The following is a 27,907-nucleotide window of genomic DNA, read 5'->3' as shown; positions in this document are numbered from 1 at the left end:
AAATATATATCAGCAGCTGATAATAATTGTGCAGACCTGTGTGTGTGTGTGGGGGGGGGGGGGGGGGGGGGGGTTACAACAACGTTATCATTCTGTTGGGTATTTTCTGTTTCCTATGATGTCATGAAATTCCCATAAAGCGTAATGGATTTTAATGAAGCATGAGTTGAGAGTTTCACTTATTAAATTGCTATTCTTGTAACTATTACAGGGGCCCTGTAATAGTTGGTCCCTTAGCAGTTGCTCCCTTTATTAGTAATTTCCTCTCATTTGACATCAGGCAGTAATTTGGCAGTTAGTTTACAGAGATCTGCTGTGTCACAATATATAATGGAGGCTATTGAAGATGCCCTAAAGATCTGTCTGGAATGTTTTTTATGAATAATAATTGACCTAAAATGTTTCATAAACTTCTTTTCCCTCATTGAAAGGTATGGACATTAAAATTATACTTATTTAACCCATACACACTGATGCATAAAAACCCTCAACGTATCGTTTTTACTTTCTGGTTTTAATGTAGATTAACTAAAAAGATATATCCTAATCTGTTTCATACATTTCCAGTCTTTGTGTAAAGATAAGCTAATCAGCTTCTGGCTGTTTGCTTCATATTAAAACAATGAGCAAACAATAAAGTTGTGTCAAAAGTATATATATATATATATATGGTAGGTCTTCTAAGTATGATTTAACCCGTATGTAAAATGGCAAATCGTCATGGTCAGATTTAGGTTTTTGATACTTCACATAAATGAATGTGCCTCAGAAGTGTTTGTGATTTTTTTTTTTTACCTTCTCATGAAGTTTTTACCGTGAGCTGTACCTAACAGAGCTAACATGTGTGGTATCAATGTTCTTGGCAAGGCGCCTGCTGTTCCTCGACATTTGAAAGTGGGGCTGAAAGCTGAGGGAACCTTCCAGAGCAGATGAACGTGGGAGCAGAGTTTCCTGCCTTCACACGGTCACTGAACACCACGGAGCTCCGGCAGGAGTCCTCCCACAAGCGCTGACACTCAAAATGGTGATTTTCCAGTTTGGGTTCCCTATTTTTATGAATGAAGGCGGAGGTCAGTGAGCTTTCTGGTCTTTACCACCAGGGGGTAGAGCGACACGCAGAAAGAATAGCCTCCCTTATCCCCCCCCCCCCCTCTCGCTCCCATAGTCAACATAAAGGCGACGTCCAAAGCTAAAAAAGTTGCGCTTGCTTGCACTCGAGGAGTCGGCGGGCAGCTGCAGCTCTCAGGTCCGTGCACGGTGAGGTTGAGGGGGCCGCAGATCATGGTGTGGAGCCGGTGACCATCGAGCTGAAGCAGAGTGTGGCTGCTCCTCTTTTTCTCCTCCCTCTCTCTCTCTCTCTCTAGCTCTCTCTCTCTCCTTCCCTTCTCCTGTGCTCGGTGAAATCTGACACAACGGAGGCAGCTCTCTCTCTGTGGTTGTGGATGTCTCGGAGAGGCTCTGCCAGAACGAGGACACTGAGCTCGGGCTCCTGCGTTTTTCACATGGCGTCACCCTGGGGCGAGAGGGCCAGCCCCTGAAGCCCGGCTCTCCACGAGGGACTCGCGCCGCTCCGCTACCCGCCGCCGCGCTGATCCAGAGGCAGTCGGAGCCATGGCAGCGACGCTATCAGCAGACGAAGAGCAGGTAGGCCTCGCGAGTCCGTTCATGCGCTCGCTGCTCTCTCGTGTCGGGGTTTTGTGTTGCAGCCCAAAGGCCCTGTACCTGGAGATTGTTGTGGGTTTGCTTTTTTCGTGTGTGGCCCTGTGCGTTTTTGCGTGTGCGCGCCGCAGCTGGGCGGAGAGGTGGCGACGTCCGTGCGTAACGGTGGGTTTGTTGCGAAATGATCCCGGAGAGCTGGAGCGGAAATTTGGTATCGATTTCTGGTGCATTATTGCTGCGGTTGCATCACTGCCAGTTCCTCTCCAGCGGGCCGAGGGGTTGCGAAACAGGCCGATCTCTCTCTCTCTCTCTCTCTCTCTCTCTCTCTCTCTCTCTCTCTCTCTCTCTCTCTCTCTCCCTCAGCAGCCTCCACAGATGTAACCATTCAGAGGAAACAGCCTGGTGCCACATTAGGCTCATTCAGAAAAAGAAGCCTACACTGTAGTAACTCGGTTTATAGTGTCATAGCAATGATGTGGGAATTAAAAACTACTGAAACTTATCATCAGATAATCATTTTATGATCCACACGCCTGCACAAATTAAAACCTCATTTCCCCTCAACCTTTGCTTTTAAAGCCCAAAACGAACATTGAATCGTAATAGATAATAAAGGTTTTCTAGAAATTTACTTTCAAAACGTTTTCACAAAGTTATTGGTCTCTTAATATGTGACATAAAATAGCCATTTGAATGATGAATTGAAAATGAATTGACAACTAGGTTAGTTGATCACTTTAGTTTTTGAGCAAACGTACCAAAGATTCACTGGGTCATCTTTGGGTTTTGTACCATCACAAAATAAAGGAAAGGAAATGAATTATCCATTCACTTTTTAGCTTCCTCAAGGCCTAATGAAGGCTGGCCTACTCTCTCTGACTGACTGTCTTTTCCTTACTCTCAACAAGAGTAAGGAAAAACTAATAAAAAAACACACAACCTATTAACAGGGGGGAAAGAACATAGAAACCTCAGAGAGCCACATGTGAGGGATCTGTCTCCAAAGGCCGGACAGAAGTGAATAGAATTAACATAAAACGTGTGCAGTTAAATTCAACACTACAAAGCATAACAAACCCAGTCGTGAGTGACGGTTATGATGTCCTGTGTTCATTATTGGAGGCTGTAGTTAGTTGTGCTGTTAAATTGCGTTTCCAGTGTTTTGTCCACTGCTCGTTTGTGGTCTCAGAGGTCTGGACCTCACTGTAGATCAGTCAGTGTCGCATCTCTCTGAAACACAAAGGGCAAAGTCGAACCTTTTGGAAGTTATGTATGAATTATGAGGTTTATTGTGTTCTAGAGTACATTCAGTTTTAATAAAGTTTAAATAATAATGTGACATATTATCTGGGCTTATGACAATCAGACCATCAGTGGCATAGAAATCATAAGAAATCTAGCAGGAGCAGAGCAAACAGTCTATAGTTTGTAGAGTGTTATTTTACTTTAAACGGAACAGCTACTTGGGGGGGGGGGGGGGGGTGGCTATTAATCAGGTCGTAAAAACTACATTTTGAATCTATGTTTGCTTTTTCAAATCTTCTTCTACTTTGGTGCTGGCCGTGCTCGTGTCTCGTCTCTCTGCTGCCTCCGCACATCATCTGGTCAGCAGAAAGCCTTATCTGGCTACCCCATTTCCTGTGAGAGCCAGGGCCCCCGCTAGGGTACCGGAAGCCCTCATTACATCCACAGCCATGTGGGGGGCGGTTGGGTGGATTGTGTGTGTGCGCGAGCGTATGTGTGTGTGTGCGGTAGGGTGGCTCTCTCAGGAGCATACATGGGTGTAGTGGAACTTTATTCTAAAGGCAGCTGTTAAAAGCATTTCCACTAAACTTGGGGGAAGGGGGAGTTTATGAGTGCGTCCGTGCGTGCGTCCGTGCGTGCGTGTGTGTGTGTTGTCTTCCCAGTAAGCAGTGGAGTGAGAGAAAGTAGGGAATAGGGAGAGAGTGACGTTACTGACTTCCTGTTTTGGTATTGACTCGTGCCAAATGGGATTCGCTGAAGTTAAGCGGGGCCGCTTGGCAGCAGTGCTACAATATCAGGGGCAACCATGAATCCTCATATATAATAATAACAATAATCTTTAAAAAATGAACGCGCCCTGTCTGTAGGTGTAAGCATGACGCTACAGTCACCCTCCACTCTTTTCCATAACCCCTCATCCAGCTGAGACATTAATGACTCCTCCTGGCTGGAATGTTAAAACACCAGACCTCATGTGGATACTGAGACATCAATGACCAATTCTTGTAACAAAGGGCTGTGACGATAGTTGCTAAAACCATGAATAATCTGATGTTGGTATGCCAGTAAACCAGCATGCACAATACCAAGACACTGGAAGTGACACATCCGCATGAAATGCAGCCATTAATAATAAAAAATATATATATATTTATATTTGTATTTCAAAAGTCTAGATGTACAAGAAACCACCTATCATTCACCTATTCATACAGCTTTACAGAAACTCACTTTAGTAAGTGTGGATATCAAGTTTCTTCACTATTCTTAATATATATATATAAAATGTCTATATTGCCCAGCCGTACATTGTACATCCTAAAAACATCACGTTGTGTTTCAGTATTGGAAAACACTTTTTACTGCATATCGCAGTGTTACCGTAATGCTGTAGACAGCTCTCTCCAAGGATTTAAAATCAATCCATGAAAAAGTAAATTAAGATCAGCTCTCGACAGTGTGGCACCTGAGAAATCTGAAAATAAATCACAGACTAAATGAATGCCATGATAAATGACAGGATAAGTCTGCTAAAGAGGGAATGCCGTAGAGCTGAGAGCATGTGGAGAAAAGGCAAATGAATAATCTTCAGGGGTCTTACAAGATCGCTCCTGACCTACAACAAAACTGTGAGAGACGGGTTATACATTTATAAATGAGGTTATAAATGAAGAAGAAAAAATCCTAGGTCCAATCGCCTTTTTAAATCTGTCGCAGCTTCTGAATATACATGTCCTGCCTCACAATCCAAATGCATAGAGTTTGCAGAGTTTGGGGAAAATAAGATAAGTATCCGTGCCAGTATTGCAAGAACCATAGAAAGTCGAAAATAACTCAACCCTTACCTCTTCTATATAGATCCCAGCATTCTTTTACACAGACTTGAATGTTGGATTGGTATCAAAGGAACAGCTTTAAACTGGTTCAAAACATACCTTCCACCTCAGACCATATTTTGTCGGCCTCTGTGACCATGTTTCCCAAAAGCATGATAACCTTTTAGGCATTCAACAGGGTTCCATTCTTGCTCCTTTTATTATGTTGCCTACACAGGTTACCATTGGGAAAAATGATTAGTTGATCATGGTGTGAACTATCATTGTTATGCTGATGATACTCAGTTATATTTCTCCATAGCGCCAGATGACTCTGATGCTGCACCTCAAATGATAAATTGCCACTCCAGCGTAGAACAATGGATGAGCAACAATTTTCTCAAAGCAGAATCAGAATCAGAATGTATTTATTGCCAAGTAGGTTTACACCTACGAGGAATTTTCTGTTGTTATTGGTGCATACAATGAACATAGACCAAAAAAACATACAAACACAATAAATACAACACACATAAGAAAAGCAATAAAAAGAAACAATATATATTTACTCATCAAACAAAGATAACAAAGAAATATAGTTGGTACTGTTGATGAGCGACAAACGATTATTAGCAATCTCGGAAGGGTGGCGCATCAAATTAAAAAACCTGGGTTGTACACTTGACCAAGAACTAGATTTTAATTCACATATAAACAAAAGATTGCATATTATCATTTAAGAAATATTGCAAGAGTTAGATCGTAGGTCTCTCTGGAAGATGCCAACAAGTTGACTTACTACTACTTTCTCGCCTGGACTACTGTAATGCAACATTATTAATCATAAATTGTATTTTTTTTTTTTTATATACATTTAGCTAGTTTTAAGTTTTTATCCTAATTCTTGTTTTTTATTGCTAACGGCTTCTTAATTAAACGGTGTCAACAACACAGTCTTGTTTTGTCGATTTCACAGACACAGAAATCCCTTTTGTTGCTTGGATCCCAAAAAAACATACTGTGGGTAGTAGTTGAAGGAAAAGGTCGAAATAGAACCTGGTGGGATGGAGCCTGGAGGCAGCAAATGTTTGAGTATGTTGAGCAACAGAACAATGAAGGTGTGGTGGGGGCTGGAGCCAATCCCAGCTGACATTGGTTGAGAGGCAGGGTGCATTCTGGACAGGTTGCCAACTCATCGCAGGGCTGAACCAGAGTCAAACAACCATTCACACTCATTCACAGCCATAGGCACTTTAGGGTTTCCAATTAACTGTATTATCTGCAGGCAGGAGGCTGGAGTACCAGGAGTAAACCCCCACAGGAGCAGAACATGCAGACTCAGCACAGAAGGTGCTAACCACTGTATCACTATTACACCCTCCATTTTCAGTTTGGGGTTTTTGTTGAAGAAAAAATGCCATTTGAGTGGGTTCAAATTTTAAAGACCAAAAAATGATCAATGATCAAAAGTATAATTGCAATCCTTGTCAATGGTATAAATACCAGTCGCAGTTAATTCCACAAAGCAGCTGTCAGTGAGGATACAAAATAAATGGTTTTTGAACTCTCTCACCACAGAGTAAAGTACTGAGTGTCTCTTTTACACCAAAATGATCGGGTGGGTGTTAGTGGGCTCTCTGATCAGTGGACAAGGGGCTTTATTCAGGGAGTAAACGAGTGAACAGAGGATTGATTTTAAACACAGCCTGCAATCCTTTTGGGCCGGTGTCAATTTTTGGTTTTAGGGCCGTTTGACCTTAAACAAATTCAGCTTCTCCAGCTCAGCAGGGTCCTAACGTGAATCTAATCAATAAATTACAGACTGTCATCGTCGGAAGATCCAATAAAAAACCTCAACTATCAATGAACAGTCCTGATAGGATTATGTCCTGGCAGCTGTGTATCTCAGGGCCAGAAATCCCTCTCTTAAAATGCCTCTCACCACGAACAATAAACAGAGGAAATAAATACAGCTGGACCAGTGAAAATTGAAAAGTAAAGACTTTTGATCTGATAAAGACTCATTTTGTTCTTGCAATGACTTGCACTATTTTAGATGATGTCAGGCGCTTTAAACCAGGATTAAGTGTTTTTAATTGCATAATCAAGAATGTTGATTAAAAAGATCTCCTGTCGTATCAGAAGTGGAACAAGTCAAGTAAATATTTATGCATCCTCCAGGAACTGAATAAGTTCCTCCTCCGCAGCGAGCCTTCCACTGCAGTCCGGTGTGCTATCGCAAAAACAAACCGGTCCATCCTCAAATTCCACTTCGGGCGGATATGGCCCCATAGTGCAGCAAAACCAAACAAGACTGGCTTCTCCAGGAACAGAGGGTCACTGCCTGGAGTTTGCAGGCTCCCCTTAAAAGGCTAAGAGAGAGAAAGAGCAGCTGTCAGGCCGTTGAGAGCTTGGAAGCCGGAGTGTACCTGACAGCAGTCTGACAGGAAGTTGTCTTTGGCCAACACAGAAGGATTAACGCTTCACAGAGCAGCACCAAAGAGCAGATGGCCACAATCGATGGAACTGACACAGAGTTTTTGTTACAAAACGGCAAAAGCTAGATATGTTTTGCTGGTAGCAAGCTGCGGTAATGGTGATCACAAGATCAAGTTTTACGACACCTAAAAAGATAAGAATGAAAACCACCTGACCACTTCAATGCCTGCTTATCATTACTTTTGCGGAAGTAGTTTCAGACTGTTAACGTCTTATTGATATCACTAGTTACTTTTCCAGCCCTTTCCTATGTAAAGAAACTTTAAGTGAGACAAATCATCTACCCACACAGCAGATCTCCACTTCTGTCTTTTTCTATTTTTCTTATGTAGTAATTTGATAGAACTTGATTTGGCCAAGGAGGTTATGTTTTTGTTTTATGTTTGAGGGCGGATCCTTACATTTTTTTTCCCTCTTTCTTTAACATTGTGAGAGAACATTTTCAAAATTTTCATTGATTTCTCAGAGAATATTTCATGGACCTTGATGAAATAAATCATGCTTATTTAGTGGATTGATATCTATGAGTGTGTGCGATTGTGGTACATATCTAAATACCAATCTGGATCTAGTGAATTTAAATGTGGTTGCATAAGGGGACTGTTGGTTTGCCTTGGTGTCGGTTTGCACGTTTTCACTTTAGCAGAAGTCTCTTGTGATGTTGAATGGAACCAACACTTCAGAACAGGTACCTCAGAGCGAGGGTTTCATCCTCTGGACACAGATATAGTGTAGTTGTTGTTTGCAAAAAGATTTTGAGTATTCGTTCCCTTTTTGAGGCTTTCACGATGTGCCGTGTTCCTCTTAATTGAACAAAGCTGGCTTAGCTTTCATCATGTGAGCATCCGTCATGTGGCAAGAGTCGCTTGTATAGAGATTCTAACCTATGTCCCCATTTTAAAAGACTCTCTGGTGGAGATGTGAATGGCCTCTTTGATTTTTTTTTTTCTTTTTCTTTTCCTTTTCCCCTCAGATCATCGACTGACTCCTGGTCATTACATTGACTCTCAGTTGATTCTATGACTGGTTTTGATCCTCTCACAGACAACTGATGCCACATTAGCTCCACAATGGGCTCATATGCTGACAAATTACCGAGCTGTTCTTATAAATACATTTTTCAAAAGTCAAAGGTGAACTGTCTTGCATAAAGTTACTGGGCTGAAAAGGGTTTCACAGTAAACCATTGTAAAACATGTTGGGCTGTAACACGCTGTTCATAGTTCGCTCGTGAGGTCTGAGACATTTATTTGTCAATTCGGGTTTAAAATGTTACCTTTTTATGTCTGTATATGGGGATAATCTTAGATCTGTGCACTGAGAAGAATTTAGTTTAACAGCCCTCCGCATTCTTCCCTCCTGAGAATCGGATATGAAGCGACCTCAGCCCCTGTCAGGTGCAATCCCCCCTCGTCCCCTGCATGTTAAGGCGTCTGAACACGGCAGAAGCTGCAGCCCCCCCTCTCAGTGAAAGCACTGGCTTTCCTGAGGAGAGACAGTGGCATCCTGTCCTCGGGCTCGGCGCTCGTCAGTGATCGTTTTGTATTCCTTAAGAGCCGCGGACTCCCACAACTTGACTTCCTGTCTCCTTTGCACGCCCCACGGCTGCCGGGCCTGACCAGAGAAGCGGAACCCTGTGTTTAAAGTGTGAGCTTTCATTGCCTCCTCTGTCGCCTTTTGACGATTCACTGGGTGCTGACTCGCTCACTCTGCGGGTGCGGAGGGCCTGTGTGTGCGCGTCTGAGCCAGTTTATAATAAGACCAGAGGAGTGGACAGGAAGCTCCTGAAAGACTGCTGGCTAAATGCATAAGTTATCTGCAAGGTGGCTGGAAGGCCTTCACGGTAAATGCATATTCAAAAGTGCAATGACTGATGTGAATTTGAAGAATTCGATCAGTCCATTGAATAAGGTCCGATCCCAGTATTTGATTTTGATTTTGTACTCTAAATAGTTGCCATGAATTAAAATTGGATATGTTCAATATTTTTCTATTAAATATATAATATCGTAGTGATCTGTGAGCCGCTTCGTTCTAATTGGACAGAATTAGTGCAAAGGCTCATTGGACTGTTGTGTGTAATATGTAGCTGTTTTAGTTATTTTAGTAATGTGTTGTTAAAGTTCTGATTTGGTTCATGTGGTTTTTATGACTGTGTTCCGGATAGTTTTATGTTCACTTGTAATGGAGCCACCATGCCCTTGGTGTCTGATATATGTGGTGTGGGAGAAGGAAGACTGAGACATAAGATAACTATTCCTTTTTAAATGTCTTACAAAGATAAGACCTGTGTTATATGTTTGTTACGATTAGAGACAGGAATCATGTGACATTAGGATTCTGACCTTTTGTCAATACACAAAGTGATATCAGTTTTGTGTTCATAGATTTGTTTTGGTGGCGGTAAAATCACTTACTGCAGATTTATTATACAGCAGTTTAATTCAATTTGCCATCAGTGAAATCTATTCATCAAACCTGCTTTTTAACCCTAACCCTTTTTTTAAATGCAGATGAAGAACTGCTTTATATGTTAATATCAGCACTCGACAGCCACACATCCGACTGTGTCTATATTGACAGAGTGTGTTACCCCGTCATTACCGCATTCTTCATCAACACCAGTTCAGCAGGATTCCATCTTCTTCCTCACTCGTGCTCCTGCACTCACGTTATAAAAATGTGAACATAAACGGCTAAACTGGAAAACTTTCTTTTATGGGATGAAAATTCATTTAGATTCTTTTTTATGTGTCACTCCAGTTTTACTTGTTTTTGTTGCTCAGCGGTAGATCTAGGATTTTTCAAAATCAGGGGCCAAAGAGGGGCAAATAATGAGTGGTACATCAATCCACAAATCTTTCCCCTTGATGGCATGAACCTGCAAAACTGCACACATTTTATTTTGCACCTCCTCGTCTATGTGCATACACGCTCACTGTTTGTATCGACCGTACAGCACAATAAAGCGCGAGCTTCGACGTGTCATGCAAGGCCATCGAACTGTGTCACACAATCTGTGAGGCGGCAGGTGACACTTCCCCTGAGGATGTATCGAGTTTAAAGCCCAGTTTCACTTCCTTCCCGTTTGACCCTTTGATTATGGGAGTGTGTGTGTGACAGCCTGTGTGTGTGTGTGTGTGTGTTCTGTTTCAGGCTACCAGGCAGTTTCTGGAGGAAATCAACAAGTGGACCAGTCAGCATGGAGTGTCGCCGCTGTCCAGAGAACTGGCCGTCAAGTTCCTCATGGCTCGCAAGTTCGATGTCCTCCGAGCCATCGAGCTCTTCCACAGTTACAGGGTGAGGAGATACTGCATCACTGAGATTAAAACACTTTTGCAGCACTAAATTACTTTTAAGAGACAATTTCTGCAAGCTGTAAACAGTGGCTTATAAGAAATAAACCATACAAAGACATAAGGAGATTTTTGTTACAGTGTTATGTTAAATGTCAGCACGATAATAAACTTTGTGATTTTCTTCTTTTGTTACCTGGGAGAAATGATTCCTGAATACTAGTTTTATTAAATATCAGTATCAACAACACAATAATAAAAGACGATTTAATTTGGTAAACATATTTGACCATGTTTTTTACCATTTAGTGAATTAATCACTCTTACAAAACACAGTGTAAAGTCTAAAAAGTCTCCTCTTTAAGTGAAGGAAATCAAAGTACACAAGCCCAAGAGTTAGATGCCAACTTTTAAATGATGAACACGTCCCCATAGAGACACGTTCTGGTTGTACTCTTAAGTTCTGTGCTTCGATACCCTGTCATTCTGACAGTGTTGCACAGCAGAGACGTTAGTTCATCTCATCCCTGTGCAAACATTTTTATTTTCTTTCCGATTGACTGTTGCTTCTCCTCTCAAGGTTATGAGTACACACAATGACGTCAGCCCATTGAAAGTGAATAAGAGGCATTTCCGTTACACCTTCAAACAAGTATTTGTGAAAAGACCTTGAAGTAAAGAGTTTGTTTATCTATTTTATTTATTTAGATGGTCTAATTTGTTCAATTAGACAAAGTGTAGGAGAGGAGGTAGGGCCGTGCATAGTAAATGCAATAGATCAGGAGTCCCTTTATAAAATAGTGGAAATCTCCTTGTGCATGAGTCTATTTTGTCTTTTGATGCATTAGAAGTAACTCACAGTCTCTCTAATCAGGATCCTTTTTATTTCCTGTTTGTTTGCTGTGCTCTCAGCCGCCTCCCTGGGGAAGCAGGCCCAAGTTTTCAAACATGCATTGGAATAATAGCAATTGGCTACAGAATGATTGATTGATTTCTTTAATGTTGTGCCATGTGCATTATGTGACCAGACTGAAAGAGGCTTACAAGACTAAAGTACAAAAAGGAAATAAAGAAACCAGAGAAGCAGCATCAAAAACAAAACTATACAAATACACAACCCTGAGTATTTTTTCCAGGATTTAGAAACAAAGATAGCAAGGCATTAACATGAACAAGAACATTATTCAAATGTAGGTAGATTTTCCTCACTCATTATAATAAGGTTAATCCAGGAGACAATGTTATTTATTTTCAACCTCCCTTAATTCACCAAATCCATACAACCTGTTGTCCTCAGGGATATTGATTAAATCGACCAACTTCGAGGCGAGAGGACAGATTCCTGTCCTCAGCTGTGCAACTTAACACCTTGACTCAGTCAGAGTCGGTGCTTTACGTATGCTTGATTTAATGAATGTTTTTGGTTTTAACACAGTATCTGTGAGTGTTTGCTAAAGGGACATTGAGAGGCTGCTAACAACAAGATGACTCACTTACAACAGAAGGTGATCAACTGTAGAGAAACGTCTCTGTTCACATATGTGACTGAATATCAGTGTTTTGACGTTGATGAAACGATCACCGTCAGAACGGAAAGTGATTATCAACATGAAACCTTCAGCGGATCAGACTGCAGCTCTGGTTTACTGCCTGACCGGGAAATAGCATCTAGATAATAACAGGATGGAGACCTTCTCCTTCAAGCCACGTCATCGCTTCCTGGGAGCTGGGGAGACTTATTTTTTCTCCCTCTATTCTGCTTCAAATTTCACTCACCAATTTTGAACGCACAAATTAGATTTAATCTGCTCCGACATGCTCCTGTTAATCCACTGCAACAAGTGGACAGTTCATAGACGTCTCGCACAGCCTCTAATGACCTGAATACTTTACAGCCTACTTTTTTAGTACCAGGTGGGTTCTGACTTCTGCAGTGAATGGTTGATCCTGCATAAACGCAGCTCATTTCTAAAAGGCCTGAATGTGACTTAGCGAAGGATTAGACTCCCTCTGCGTCGCCACAGTTCATTTAACTGTGTTAAGTGCTGCGTCAGCACCACAGCAGAGGCAGGGAACGAGTCATTTGTCAGAAGAAACGGAGAAGGAAAGTTTCCAGTGAAACGCTTGTTGGGTCATTGGGGATGAGGGTAGATACAGGGTGAGGTAGAACTATGACAGGGGTGGTTGATGGTGTAAAGAGCTCTATCCATAACATATCTCAGATAAGATCAACTTGATTGACCCCAAACAAGCGAAATTAACTTGCAGCAGATATGAAGATAATTTATATAAAGCCATTATAATTTTCACAACATTAACCAATTAAGCATCACAAATATACAGTTCTTGAGTATTTGTATACATATTCCAATAATATTGGGTTATTGCAATTTTGACTTCTGCAACTTAGTCTGATATCTGTTGTACACATTAGATCCACATATTATACCTTTCTGTAATTCTGAAGATGTTTTCCAACCACACCAGGAGAGAGAATGGGGATATCACACTCAAGCAGCTTTTAGTGTTCATTCTGCCTAAAAAAAAAAATGATTTTAAACATTCTATTATAGGTGTATCACATTTAAAAAAGGAAAATAATAAGGATTCAATCAACAGCGTTCAACAACAGATTGTTAATTCAGTAATTCACCATTCTAATTGTGCAACTCAGGGAACAACATTCTTTGCAAATGGGCTGATCATCATCATTGATTGACACCATTGTCTTCTCCCCAAGCTTGGTGAAACCAATGGCTGCAGACTACAGGACAGACTGTTCTGGGCTTTTTGGAACATCTCTGTCCAAGAGAGCAAACTGATTATGTGCTAGTTAACTAACCATATGATAATTTCTAACAGACAGGGACAGACTGTACTTATTATTTTTTAACTTCAGGAAGTCCATAAAAGCCGTTTCCCCATTTAGAAAACTTAAATGACTGTCCCAGATTACACAAAGCATGGTATCACTGATGGGAAAACTAAAAGATGTTTGCAAAACACATTATAAACAACTCGATGCATATTTTGTTGCTTGAATCCATCACAAGCATCATTTAATAACAATCAGGAACATTGTCTTATTTATGTATAATCTTGTCAGAATCCCATGTCATTGACCATGTTATGCAATTCCAAGCAGGAGCTTCTGATTGACATTTGCCCCGCCTCTTTCTGTGACACCATCCCCATGAAGTCCTATGATTTCAGTCACATGATGTCCCTGTTAACCTTCAGTAAAACTTGTGTGACCCACATTACCCAATGTTACCCGAATTCACCCTATTATTAAACCTCACTGTTTCTGCAGAGTTTTAATATCTTGAAATGGTTTTATAACAGAAAGCTTTTAATGTGAAATCATGTTTCAGTGATTAGATCATGTAAGGGTGATTTTCAGACATATCATCACATGCACGGATGTTTATTTCTCTAACACATGCCGTGATCGAACTGATTTAGTCATTGATTCAAATTATTGTGTCAGCCTGTAGAACGTATACATTATGTTACTAACAGTATGATCAATATGTGAGAGGAGCTGCAGTTCTGCAGTTCACCTCAGCTCTATGGAGCAACTTTCACATCACTGATTAGGTTTTATGTTCCACACGCTACCGGTTTATCGTGTGAGTTAGATTGTGTTTTTAGGCTTCTGTGTTCATGCTCATGCACAGTCCACACTAGTTCTTTGTTTGTAAAATGAAATGCATTGTCATGGCCTCAATAGGCTCGTTCTGCAAACAGTGGGCTTGACATTTCACAGGACATCCTGGCTTCCCTTTGTCCTGTGATCACGCTTTGGTTTTTCATCAAATGTCTTTGTGTCAGTGTCACAGGACCAATCAGTGTCAGGTAAACATCTTATGGTGAGGTATTAGTTAGGTCAGTGATATGACATTAGTTATGGCTGCTTTTCAGCATAATGGATCTATTCTATCTTATAGAACTGCTCAAATAGAATAGAAAAACCAACACACAAACCAACACTTGCTTACTATATGTGCCGGATTTCTTCCATCAAGATGAAAACATATTCACTGAGAGAACATTCAAATGTTGAAAAACACTTTATCTCGCAATGGAAAAGTTGTGAAGAATCCCAGATCCGCCCCCTGATCCTGATCAACAGTAAATTGAATAGGTTCTACCCTGGCCTAAACCGTTTCATGGAAATCTGTTCAGTAGTTCTTTTTGTGTAATCTTGCTAACAAATCAACCAACAAATGAACAACAGGGTTAAAACATTACCTCGTTGCCGCAGTTAATAAAAGAGCTGCAGTAAATCTAGAATAAATATGTACAGTCAGTTACCTCCAGACATCAACTTTCCTTATAATCAGAGTAAATGAAATGAAGGTGTAAATATGATGGGTTTTAGGTCTTCTCTTCCACATAAGTGACCATGATCCCTGCTTCATCAGAGGGCATCTCAGTCCCCATAGGCTGTATTATTAAACATAAGAACACCAGTAAACAAAACTGTCAACGGAAATGACACCTCCCAGGCCCCAAGGCCTCAGAGTTAGTTCAAGAAAACTCCCACGCAACCTCCCTGGGTGAGGAGAAAGAGGAGGAATGGAAACCACGCAGAGAGGGATCCTCTCGGCAGGAAAGTCAGGCGTGTAATTCTCCCATTGTTCACAGAGAAGAATTCACCTCAGAGTGACGGCCGCTTTTAGTAACATTGGAGCCTCGCCTCACCTCACACGCAGTGATCTCTTCTCTCCAGGAAACGCGTCTGAAAGAAGGAATCGTCCGACTCCAGCCTCAGGAGGAGCCTCTGCGCTCGGAGCTGCTCAGTGGGAAGTTCACTGTGTTGGTGAGTTTGCCTTTTACATCTCCTGCACACTTAGCATCTCCTGAATATAAATATCCAATCATTTGTCACGTGAAAGAACAAGTCTAAGGCAAATGATGTTCTATAAATCAAAAGACCAAAACCGGCAGAGAATTAGTTGTCTTTACAGCTTCAGTGTTATTCAGAAAGTATTAAGGTTCATCAGTGAGACGCATGGTTGCACTGGGTGACCAGTTCCTTATGATAAACGGAACCATATGTGTGATAATCAGCAGCTGAAAATAGTCCACTGTAAAAATGCATTATTTATTCTTACTACCCACATCACACCATCTATTTCAGTTCCTCCCATCATGCATGATCCAGTTGCATACTTAAAAAAATACTCCTATGTATTTATATCAAATGCAGTATTTATTTATTATTTATCATATTCATCATGTCACCTTAAAACTCTATGCAATATCATATTAATTATTTATCATACTTGTCAATATCAATCACTTTACAGTAGCTCTTTGCATCCTTGTTACCACAACTTGCATTTTATTGAAGAACTTCATTATATACTTTTTTTACTTATTTAAATTTGATTTATATAGTTTCAGAATTGTTTGTATATTGTTATTGAATAATTATTGAATTCTTCAAACTGAATTATTAATATAAGAGCCACAGACAGGCCGGTGAAGAAAATGTGAAACGGTCGTTGTTGGTTTTGGTCTTTTTAATTGAAGAAGCTAGAATAGCCTCATGCTTTCCTCTAGTGCCTGTGCACACAATCTGATGTTCAGTTGATGTTTATCGTGTATTTGTGTATTTTTGTTCTCATGTTACTGCCACCAGCACACTCGGCTGTCTTTTCTGAAATATCTGAACATGCTTCAGTCGTGTGTTGGAGCACGGTTCCTCTTCACAGTCGTTACCTTTTGTTAGCTTCTGTTGGACTAGTCCAGGAAGAAGTCTGGCATGAGGATCAGTCAGGTACTTACATTTAAGTTTATTGCTAATTTATTGAGCTCACTTTTTCGTAATCAAGACGGTTCAAGAAAGGGTATAAATAGAGGAAGCTCCGAATCAAGGAAGTCCCTTTGATCACCAAATCAGGGGATGTTCCTGTGCCAGATAAATTTAGCCTTTTGTCAGCCAAATCACAACAACAACAACCTCCCCCCCACTCTCCTGCGTTTCCCTTCTTCCTTCCCCGTCGACATGCCACAGTGGCAGTGATGCTGCACATCCTCTTGTCTGACGTCTGAGTTCCCCAGCCTCAGCAGCGGCCCTCATATCCTGTCTGAGGTATTTATAACCTCCAGTGCCAGAGAGGCCCCATTTGCTCACATAAGGGCCGTTCCGCAGCATCTTTAATCAGCGGCATGGTCCAAGAAAACGAGGCCCACGGGATTTCTGGTGACACCAGCAGCCTTCAAACTGATCAGGTCTGACGCAGGGAGAAAGGAGGCGTGCAGCATCAGTCCTGACCACATCTGTTCCTCCTGCTGAATTGTTGACAGCCCCCTCTGGATGTCTGCTGGTAACCAGCATGTGAACTAAAGTGCCCCCCTGTGGTCCTTGTTCATCCTGCAGAGCTTGTATTAAACCAGCCCCAGTAATCTCCTTCAACGACCACATGACTTCTACGAAAACCTTGTGGCAAAATTACTACAGACGTCACATTCTTAGAAGAATAAGCAAACAGAAAATTTTCCAAATAAGAAATCATGAACAGTTTATTGTTTCTAAAGCGCATGTGTAACCTAGAGGTCAGGCCGGGTAGTGGATAATTAAACCTGAACTAAAATCACATTTCACAGTCCAGTGGAAGAAAATGTGAGATTAGACAGTGACACGGTGACGATTCCCACGAGGTCCACAGCCCATGTAACCTTGTTAGTATTGTTTGGGTTTTGTTTTTTTGTCTGTTTCAGAGTGTACGTGACCCGTCAGGGGCCTCCATCGCCTTGTACACGGCTAAACTTCACCACCCCAACAAGACGGGCAACCACGTGGTGCTGCAGGCGCTCTTCTACCTCCTGGATCGGGCTGTGGAAAGGTGAGGGCTGTGGTTCCAGGTCTGAATATAATCCAACTTTAATTTATATTGAACCTGTAGGTGCGTATTTCTTTCTGGGTCGTACGTGACATCATCACTTGTACATCACGTAACTCGTATGACTCATTCTATTGTTCGTTCTGTTTAGTTTTTCATCCTCATTATAAATATTATTCGGTTGTAAATATCTCAGGATATCCTCTCTATATATTCCTCATCACTGAACTTTTCCTTCTGTACTTTGTTCGTCTGCACATACCCTTCATCCTGCAGTCTATGAGGTATATGACATTTAAAATGTACACTGTACATTCAATAAAATAAATGAGAATACGTTTTAAATAAAATACGAAAGACGTGCAACTAATCCCACAATATACAAATTATGCACGAGTCATGTGAAGTGCATTTTGCATCAGTTGACGAACCACCTGAGGATAGAAGGTCTTTGAGGGGCCTGGTCTGAGCACTAAGGCTCTAGGTGTTTTCCCTGAGGGGAGGAATGTGAACAGACCATGTGCTGGGTGGCTGGTGTCCTCCATAAGACTCAATGTCTTTCATTCACAGCTGGAGATGCACAGTAGACGTCCTGAATCTGTGGCAGTGATGGTTTTTGAAGGCGTTTTTATTGTCCTACTTTTTATCAACAACTGTCTCCCTTTCTTCTCTCATTTAAAGTTATTAAACATTTAAACTAGCATCCTCACCAAATGCATTACTGTGGCTGAGGCTCAGGATGAAGAGTGGGTCATCGACTAACCAGATGGTCAGTGTTGCATATAATAGAGATTGTAGATAGGTAAACGTGGCTTGTACTGTAAAAGCGTTTTGAGTGGTCGCTATAATATAACCCATGTAGTTTATTTGCACGCGGATTAGTATTACTTGGGAGAATCATATAAATGTACAGCTTTTGACTGAATTTTTGAATATTCTGTGAGGGCAGAGTGCTGCATGTGACCACTGATCTGAGTATTAAACACGAGTGTCTTCTCCCACAGCTTCGAGACCCAGAGGAATGGCTTGGTGTTCATCTACGACATGGCAGGTTCCAACTACACAAACTTTGAGCTGGACCTGAGCAAGAAGATCCTCAACCTGCTGAAGGTAAGAATTACCAAGAGATATTTCCTTATACATTTGACTTCAGTAAAAGTTCAAATATATAGACAAAGGTGTATTTAGGTAAAAGTAAAAATACCACATTAACTTGTTAGCTGTAGAAAGTACGCTCTTATAGTATTAAAAGTAACTATTGCATCAGGTAATGGGCAGCTAGTTACTTTTAATACTTTAAATATATCTGAAAGCAAGTGCGTACTTTCTATGACTCATCTGCTACATCATAAACTGTGCCTGTTTATATTCTGTATAATATAGAGTGCTGTATTTCATGTTGATAAAGAGTACCGCTGAGGCGGGGTTTAATGTTACCTGCTGGCTCTGATTGGAGCATTGAACCAATTTCCCTGTACTTACTGATTACTTAAAAAATCTAAAAGACAACATGAACTTGTAACACAGTGTAGAAAGTACATACATTTGCTGATATATGAAGTGGAGTAAAAGTACTGCCTTTTTTTATTATTAAGTTAAGTACAGATACATGATAAATTTACTCAAGTACAGAAACAAAGTATATTTACTTACACACAGCATATATATTACAAGAAGGTGAATTATTGTTGAAAAAGATTGACAGGACGAGTTAATGTATATCTGCTGAGGTATGTCCTTGACCCTGGGAAGGAGCGTGTTTTGTTTTTTAGGGAATTTGATGTTTGTACAAAGGGCAGAATGAATAAACGACTCCTCAACCAAGACGACAGGGAGAACAATGATACCCACACACCGTGGCTGTTTGAGACTCTGAGCGGTGCTTATTTTAGCAATTACCTACATGGCTGCTAAAACGATTTTTACTTTAAGGATGTAGTAGTTTGTCATCTGAACTGGACCACAGACCCTCGTGACCACATCAACAGCAGTGGCTTGTTTGCTGTGCCCACATATTGATCTAAACAGTGACTGGAGTGGTTGATACGTCATCAGGAGAATTTATTTTATGTGCAGGCGAAGCACCGCACCATAAAGTGGAGATATAATATGACATCATTATGTATAATTGGATTATAATTGGAGTCATTCTCAAGAAATAATTAACCACAAGAGAGGGGGGTGGGTCACTGAGTTCATGTCAAACACTGTTTTGATGTGGTATAACCTTTTCTGCTTTATTTCAAATTCAAGGAACCGGCATGTTAAAGTCCAAATTAAGTTGATTTTTAAAAAGAGTCAAATTAAATCCTGTTGTATGTCTGTCTCTCTCCACCAGGGGGCATTCCCTGCCAGGCTGAAGAAGGTGCTGATCGTCGGGGCCCCTGTTTGGTTTCGAGTGCCCTACAATCTGCTCAGCCTGCTGCTCAAGGACAAACTTAGAGAGAGGGTAAACAAAGAGGATGCACGCTTCATTTTCTCTTCATTCACGTTTGATTTCTCTGATCAGCTTTTGGATTTCCTGGATTGACAAACCTCCAGGGCAGGCAGGTCAGAGTCAATGATGGTTGCACGTGATCATTGATTGAATCCCTGGAATCAATCAGCTCCTCATCATCTGGAAAATGTAATTTGTACAGATTTGTGTGTCACATGATGGTCCAGTGAAAATGCAATGTCAGGGTCATTTATGAAATCATGACAAGAAATAAACAGTTCATACTTTATGACATGACAATGTCTGCCAAGGACAAATAGTCCTCTTAAACTCAATCAAGCTGCACCAAATTAGTTCACTAATTGTGCCAGATTTGTTTTGCATCGAGATCATTGACTTACTTTTGGGAAAATCTGAGAAATGTTAAGAGAACAACCTAGAATAGAAAGAAAGAAGGTGATAAGAACAATTTGGGGATCCGCATCTTTATCTGCATCCACGCTGAAATTGAATCTGTTGTTTCTTGGCACATGCCTGAAATCTGTTCGGTAGTTTTTGCTACTTGTCGAAGGTAAAAAACCTTCTTATCATGAAGCTGAAGCCTTGAATCAGTCACTGCCCTTTCATCGAACTCCAGGTTCAGATGGTGAAAATGGCCGAGCTGCGGCAACACCTCCCCAGAGACTGTCTCCCCCAGCACCTCGGTGGCCTGCTGCCCCTGGACGCGCACAGCTGGAACCAGCAGCTGCTGGTGGGCCAGAACGGCCGAGTGGACCCAGTGGACGAGCTGGTGGCCATCCCCCTGGAGGACGACTCCATTCACGCCCCCGGACCTGAGGCCATGCGCCCACAGGAGATGCTGGTGCACCTCGGCAGGCTTCAGCGCTCGGGCATCCACCTAGAGTATGAGGAGCTCCGCAAGGAACCGCCGTCGGGAACCTTCCACTGTGCACAGTGAGCTACACACACATGTGGACCTATGCATATTCATTACAGAGATGAGATTAATATTCAGAAAATGAAGGTTTGCACATAATGCTAACTTATTGCTTTTTATGTGAAGAAAATAATTAGATCACATTATTCCTCAGTAAATAGAAATACTTGTCTAACGTCTATCCTGATTGAGGTTCCTTGTGTTCATCACATGTATTAAATGGTAGATGGTTGGTAAAAATCCGTTTCTATTATCACAGGTATTATTAGAAGGACAGTAAGTAGAGCTCATACCTCGGCCAAGGCCCAACTGTCCCCTGATGAACCCAGATTTAATTTCACAAGATCAGATCTTTATACACACAAACACACGTATATATATATAGTTTCAATATTGTTTACATGCAGTTTTTCCTCATGCTAGTTTTTGTATTTAATTTTGTCTCATGTACTTTAGCTGTCAGTGTCACAAGCTACAATATATTACCTAATCAGCAACTTACTGTAATTTCTATAGCTTATCTAATTGTTTGCAATCTATTAACTTTTATTACATTTTTTTATTTTATCCGTCCTACAGAGCAGCCTACAATCAGGAGCGCAATCGCTATGGAGACGTGCTGTGCCTTGATCAAACAAGAGTGCGTTTGAAAGCCAGAAGGAACGAGGTTGGTGCTTCTCTCAGAGTCTGCATTGGGATGCACCGGTAGTTTCCGGTGTTACATGACGTTCAGGCACACACCAATTCCATACAGTGACTTGCCCACCGGTCACGCCATAAGACTGGAGGCACCCACGTCCGTACTGCCACTGTACCCGGTGGGAAGATTTCCACACCATGCCATTTATAAATTGAATTCATTACAAAGACTACGACTAGTCACATTCATGGTCGCTCAGCTGCCAAGACGTTTCACACCTTGACTCCAGGCTGCTACACTGGACTAATACCAGTTACCTTGTGATGCAGACAGTCTGAGGTTAAAGATGCAAACAAAATACTTTGATTCTTTTGCATTTAATCCTCAGAAATGGTTAAGCACTCCTGCAGCCCCTTCTATGACAACTGAGCTGTACAAGCTCATTTTAGATCTCAGTACAATTCTCTTCTTCTGGGTTTACACAATATGCTTCAGTTTTTTTATTTTGCAAGCGTTCCTTCCATCTCTTGGATAACACGTTGTTGTTCTTACAGAGATCAGACTACATCAATGCAAGCTTCATGGATGGCTACAAACAGACGAATGCCTACATTGGTACTCAAGGTACATTCCACGTCTCACATTTTTACTTCTTGATAATAATACGGGTTTACTTCATTAGGCTGCTATTCCACTCATTACATGTGCTTTTAAAAATCATTTAAATTATCTCCTGTTGCTGTGTAGGACCACTGGAAAAGACCTACGGAGATTTCTGGAGGATGGTCTGGGAACAGAACGTGCTCGTTATTGTCATGACAACCAGGTAGTTGAGCTAATCCATGCTTCGTTGTCGAGTCGTTGAAGATGAACGTGAATTAGCTGAGAGCTGTGAACTCATTGTCATCACATACGTGCTGCCTCTGCCCTGCAGGACAGACGAGGGCAGTCGGAGGAAGTGTGGACAGTACTGGCCACTGGAGGAAGGGGGACAAGAGGTGTACGGCCACATGGCAGTGGTGAACCAGAGGGTGGACCACCACACCCACTACAACCACACAACCCTCGAACTGCACAACACTGAGGTGAAAGCTGATGAACAAACACACACTGGATTCAACAACTAACAACAGTGAAAACAAATAACTTAAATCGATAGAAATTATGACCAGTAATTTACCATAGAGTGAGTTCCCCCCTGCCCATAATCCTCAATCAACCTAACTTGGCATTTAACTCTCAATTCTGTTTTTTTTTTATATCCACTCAGACATGTGAACAGAGACAAGTGAGTCATTTCCAGTACCTCAGCTGGCCTGATTACGGCGTCCCCACCTCCGCTGTGACACTCATCGACTTCCTGGGAGCGGTGAAGAGACAACAGAGGAAAACAGTGAAGTCTTTGGGGCTTCAGTGGACAGGCCACCTGCTCGGACCCCCAATGGTGGTGCACTGCAGTGCAGGGATAGGAAGAACAGGTGAGACCCTGAGAATGATTGATACCTAGTTACTTCTATCTACAGTGTGGCCCCGTTCAGACCTCGTATTAAGGAGCTGATTACAAGAAGTTAGCATTAAGCTTATCTTTTCACTTCATTAAAACACTTGTGATCAGATCTCACTTCCCGCTCTATAATCGAATGAGATAAAAAACATGTATGAAATTTGTTATAGCCAGTCTGATTTTCAATGTGTCTGTGTGAGAAGAGGGGCGGAGCCAGCAGAGGCTAAGCAAATAAATGCACTGTGCACATCTTCCCAATGAAAGATTTAACTGATTAGCAAAGAAATCTACATGAGGTAGTCACAAATAAATGGATAGGAAATGCAGAGAAGTTTCAAAATACTGTCAGGGGTCAGAGGACGTCCACTGAGTGGTCGATCTAATGTGGGTCAGGGGATATCCAAGTTCACACAGCTGAAAGACTGTGGCCATATGCGTCCTAGACCACCTGGTGGTTTGAGACCCCATTCAGACCTGGTATATAGGTCCAGGTCTGACCTATGTCAGACCAGAGTGTTTCGATCACAAGTGGTCATTGCTAACTTCAAGTCAGAACGCACTGACACGTAAGCGGCACAAATGGACCAGTATCAATATGCATATGTAATTTACACAATATCAACAATAACCACCTTATAATGACTGATGCTTTTCTTATATTAGTAAAATCAACATCATTTGATCAAACCAAGTATGTGATTATTTACGTATGGAGCAAGGAAGTGAGATCGATCTCAAGTGGTTACACATTCAGGAAGCATTGTTTTGTTATTTTTCAAAAGCATATGCACTCATATGCTTTTGAAGAAAAATTATTCAAACTAATGTAGTCCACAGCTAAACTCTTGCCATCATAAAGGTTATAGTTTATTACAGTTCAACGACATCCTGTAAAATGATTTGAATATTCAGATTTGTTTATTTTGTTTTTTTCGTTGTAATCCAGAAACTATTTGACAAAAGAAAACAATAAACACAAACGAAAAAGGAGATAAACAAGGATCTTATGTTTACCTGCCTCTTTCAAGGAAACAACATATCATGAATACACATGAAAACATCCCTGTTTTCATTTCCTTTGTTTTCACAAATCACATAACAATCAATTATACATTATTCAATAGCCAACATCATAACATGCATATCACTCAATGGGTTCATACCAGCTGTGTCTCAGGGGCTGAATCCTTCAGAGGATGTGGTTTACCCGGCCCATGACATTTGAAGGAAATGGGACAAGCCTAGTCCTGCTACTGTAACGCAATCTGTCTTCAAATGCAGCCTCCAAAGGAAGCAGCCCCTTAATTGAGACACAGTTACTGTTTCAGAAAATGTTCTATCTAAATTTGACAAATTTCCAGAGAATTCCACAGTTTCACTCCATGTACAGAAAGTTAAATAAACACTCAGGAGTTTCGATGAAAACCGAACATATCCTTCCTGTGATGTAATGACTACCTTAGTTTCAGTGTGGTGTACCTATCAAGTAAGTGTGATAACAGGATGAGCAATTAAAGCTTTAGTCTCAATTAGCGTTTCTTTTGTCATTAAGCCTTCATTCAAATGTCTCATAACTCGAATTGTTGTATCTCTTGTCGACAGGTACCTTCTGTGCCCTGGACATCTGTCTGTCCCAGCTACAGGACGTCGGATCGCTAAACGTGTGCCAGACTGTGCGGCGCATGCGAACACAGAGAGCCTTCAGCATTCAAACCCCGGACCAGTACTACTTCTGCTACAATGCCATTTTGGAGCACGCCCAAAGACAGGGCCTGCTCCCGGCCAATCAGTGAGCTTCAGTCGTGACTTCCCGAACCAATCCACGAGCCCTGAGATTACCCGTGGTCGATCTGTTAACCCCCCCCCCCCCCCCCCGAGCTGTGTTGTTTGACCAATTAGTGAGTGTGGGAGAGAAGCTGTCATTTGACGTTTGGCCATTTTTCATTGGCAGACCAAGACAAGACAGTAGAAATCCTTGAGCGCTGACATTATAATGTTTCAATGTGATAACATTCTGGCTGCCAACAATGTGACATTTAGTTTTTTTTTGCTGAATCATATCTCAGAGTGAACCTGCTGCTCTGGCGTCGTGCGTTTTGTGTGTCTGTGGTCAGGGACGTGTGGAGGTAACATAAATTAGCCTTTTGATTAATATTTGCCACTTAAAGTAATGGTTTAAGGATCTCATTAAAGAATAGTACAACCTAAAATAAAAAAGTAAATCATTATCCCAGATCAGGTAAAACTCCACTAATAGTTTTTTTTGACTTTTGACTTAAAATTTCGGTCAAATTATCTTTTAAAGGCTGCAGTGAACGGGGACATGGTACTTTTCTCCGAACAACTGCTGTAGAAAAGTATTTGTAGCCAAATTCCCCATAGGCACATGTACTTCTATGACACAAAAGTCGTTACAGACTGGAACTCCAGAGAATGTCCGCAGAATTGTTTCTGGACATTCTCCACAGGTTTCCTTTCACACATGAACAATGCAGCATTAGATTCTCCACTTAGACACATTCACAACAACACATTAATCCGTGGAGGATGAATTCTGCGGAGGATCTCCTGCTTTGTTCTCACATTGGTTCATCAGGGCGTTCTCTGCAGTTTTTACCAGGCGGCTGGGCGGAGAAAGTCCAGAGAATTTCCGTAGCTTCTCACTCGGACATTTGCTTTCTCAAATACAGCCCCTGTAGAGAATGTCAGGAGATTATCCAGAGATCAGTGCAATTCTAAATGCGGCTTATCAGATGTTTCAGGTAAGAGAGGTAAACGGAGCCTTTCAAACAGCTCCAGTGGGTCAGATTCAGCTTTTAATGACTTTTTTATTTATTTAAGTTTCAAGCAAGATGCAAGTTACAGACACAATTCCAAATTTTGGGGGTGAATTGACCCTTTAACTAAGCACAGCTTTTTGTGTTCCAAACAGGGAGCATAATCACCACTTGTTTCTCTCAAGCAACAATAATGGTGTCGATTTTGCACCTCATGTGTCCAGTATATCCCGCTGTTCACTGCAGTAGAATTTTCAGCATACGGTTACGTAGATGGTACGAGCTGGTTCTGCGTCGTCTCAGGAGTGTTCAGCTGAACACAAGGAGTAGAAACTGTCCAACAATATAGGATTTAATGAAAAGGTCTTTTGCCAAGAAGTTGTTCGAGCTTCTTTAGGTCTGCATGAAGCATCCTCTCTTTCAGTAAACATCACTGAATGGCAGTAAGGAGGAGTAAAGCACATCCGAAATCGATTAGGCTGTAAACTCCTGTTTCATCCCGGCTCTGATCACTCAGTAAACTGCTGTCCATGTGATTTCCTCTTTAGTTTTTCTGATGCATCATCTGAAACCCTCTGTCTCACCCTAACAATTGATGTTTCCTGACTCGCAGCACAGACAGTGACCGGCGTCTGGGATTTACCTTCTGTCACTAGCAGTGCCATCATGCTGTAGTGATTGCTGTGGGAATGTATTGCTTACCCACACGTGCACACGCATACACGCTTGTGTAAAGAAGCTGCAGCGATGAAGCTATTAAATCTGTGCAAGTCATCGGTTTAAGACCTCATGAGTAGTGCAATACTTTGTCTTTCTTGTAACACAAATCATGTCTTAGCACTTTTAAATGACTCTTCCCTGCGTGCTCTGAGATTATCACAGCTATAGAATGGGATGACAAGGCATAGTGACTCTGTAGATCTACACGTGATACTGGGACAACTTAATCGTTACTGTTACATTTAGAAATGCTTCAATATAAAACGTGTAGTGACATCTTGAACTCGCTCTAATCGTCTGCATAGAGCTTTACTGAGACAGGAGGACTTTACAGGGAAATCCCACATTAACGATAGCATAGCTGAGTAAACGTGCACAAACCTGTGGCTGCAACCTATAAAGTCCTTGTTAGGCACTGAGTCAGAAGTGTTGCCTGAAATGTATTCTAATTGTCGTCGTCCTTCCGACTGTGGCTGTAATCAGTGCTTTCATCTGGTCCCAGTGTCTTGCCATTATTATAGAGTACATGCAAGTACTGAGCGTGTGTGCGTCATAAGTTGCATTATGTTGTTGCCGGGTGAAAAAAAACAAATGTGTTCTTTGCTACAGTATTCATATTGAATTGCTTGTAGTGAAGCCTTTTTTAAGTCTGCCATCCTTATGCACTCTGATTTTAGAATTTTTTCTTTTCAGCAAAAATGTGCCCCATTTTATTTTTCTATTGTATTCAACAACTGTTTTCATACAATTACCCAGGATTATACAGTTATCTACATTAATTTTATATTTGTTCTGTTATAACCTATTACTTTGTCATTTGTATTGACTATTGAATCAAGCTATACTGTATTAAATACAAACCATGTCAATGTGGACGTTTAAGGTGTATTTTTTGTTTGCTTTTTTTGGTATACCATAAAGCGGATCTAGTAGAACTTCCCTGCAGTCTAAATGCTTGTATAATGTTTCTCATTTTCTAGATTTAGAGGTTGCTGTTCATTGATAAGAGTTTACAGTTTAATATACTATTACGCATTTATTAAGGTAGAGAGTTTATGACATTTCACAAAGCAAGCATAAAAAAAACTTAACAGAAAATATAAAGTCTTCATGTACAAGTAGATGAAAATTGGAAAAAAAAAGTTTCAAATGTAATTCAAAAACAAAAGTAGCTAAAAATGAATTTGGTTTAATCAGATTTAGGAATTTAAAAGTTGGGTAAAATGAAAGGTATATGAATTTGTGTCAAACCTGCTGAGAATTAATCATTTACTCCAATAATGAATGTTAACACAACATGAGGGATCACACATGCAAATGGTGGATCACATGCCACCAATCTGTATAATTTATTCATAATAACACAAAGATTTAAACAAATACTGCCCGGCAGAATATCAGACGTCTTGAACACATTCATTAGTGCCCTTAAAGAACTTGTATCCAGGAACAATCTATTTAAAGCTATATATGCTCTTCACAATGCTGAGTAATTATTACCAGGCAGTTCAGTTTACAACCTGAG

The 27,907-nt window shown here is 41.1% G+C and overlaps 1 protein-coding gene across 2 annotated transcripts; it reads left to right on the top strand.

The window, feature by feature from the left end:
• The first annotated feature begins 1,192 nt into the window (after window positions 1–1,192).
• ptpn9a (protein tyrosine phosphatase non-receptor type 9a) lies at window positions 1,193–27,251 on the top strand. 2 transcript variants are annotated; one of them, XM_053427859.1, is made up of 14 exons: window positions 1,193–1,644; window positions 10,374–10,517; window positions 15,249–15,338; window positions 17,246–17,370; window positions 18,372–18,477; window positions 19,706–19,816; window positions 20,442–20,758; window positions 21,321–21,408; window positions 21,936–22,005; window positions 22,129–22,207; window positions 22,316–22,466; window positions 22,652–22,859; window positions 24,488–24,715; window positions 24,752–27,251. In XM_053427859.1, the coding sequence occupies exons 1-13, from the start codon at window positions 1,612–1,614 to the stop codon at window positions 24,676–24,678; spliced, it is 1,713 nt and encodes a 570-aa protein (XP_053283834.1). In that variant the 5' UTR covers window positions 1,193–1,611; the 3' UTR covers window positions 24,679–24,715; window positions 24,752–27,251. The 2 variants fall into 2 exon arrangements, with proteins under 2 accessions (XP_053283834.1, XP_053283833.1); XM_053427858.1 differs by having other exon boundaries at window positions 24,488–27,251.
• Window positions 27,252–27,907: the final 656 nt, after the last annotated feature.

This window comes from Pleuronectes platessa, chromosome 7 (genome assembly GCF_947347685.1).
Source record: "Pleuronectes platessa chromosome 7, fPlePla1.1, whole genome shotgun sequence".
NCBI lineage: Eukaryota > Metazoa > Chordata > Actinopteri > Pleuronectiformes > Pleuronectidae > Pleuronectes > Pleuronectes platessa.
The sequence above is the reverse complement of the archived record's forward strand: the minus strand, read 5'-3'. Positions and strand labels throughout refer to the sequence as shown.

What these genes read in the sequence shown, in the direction of transcription:
- ptpn9a (XM_053427859.1), top strand. Translation starts at nt 1,612, where the DNA reads ATGGCAGCGACGCTATCAGCAGACGAAGAGCAG. An exon ending in AGCTCTTCCACAGTTACAGG is followed by an intron (nt 10,518 to 15,248) that starts GTGAGGAGATAC and finishes TCTTCTCTCCAG; the next exon opens with GAAACGCGTCTGAAAGAAGG. An exon ending in TGCCTACATTGGTACTCAAG is followed by an intron (nt 22,006 to 22,128) that starts GTACATTCCACG and finishes GTTGCTGTGTAG; the next exon opens with GACCACTGGAAAAGACCTAC.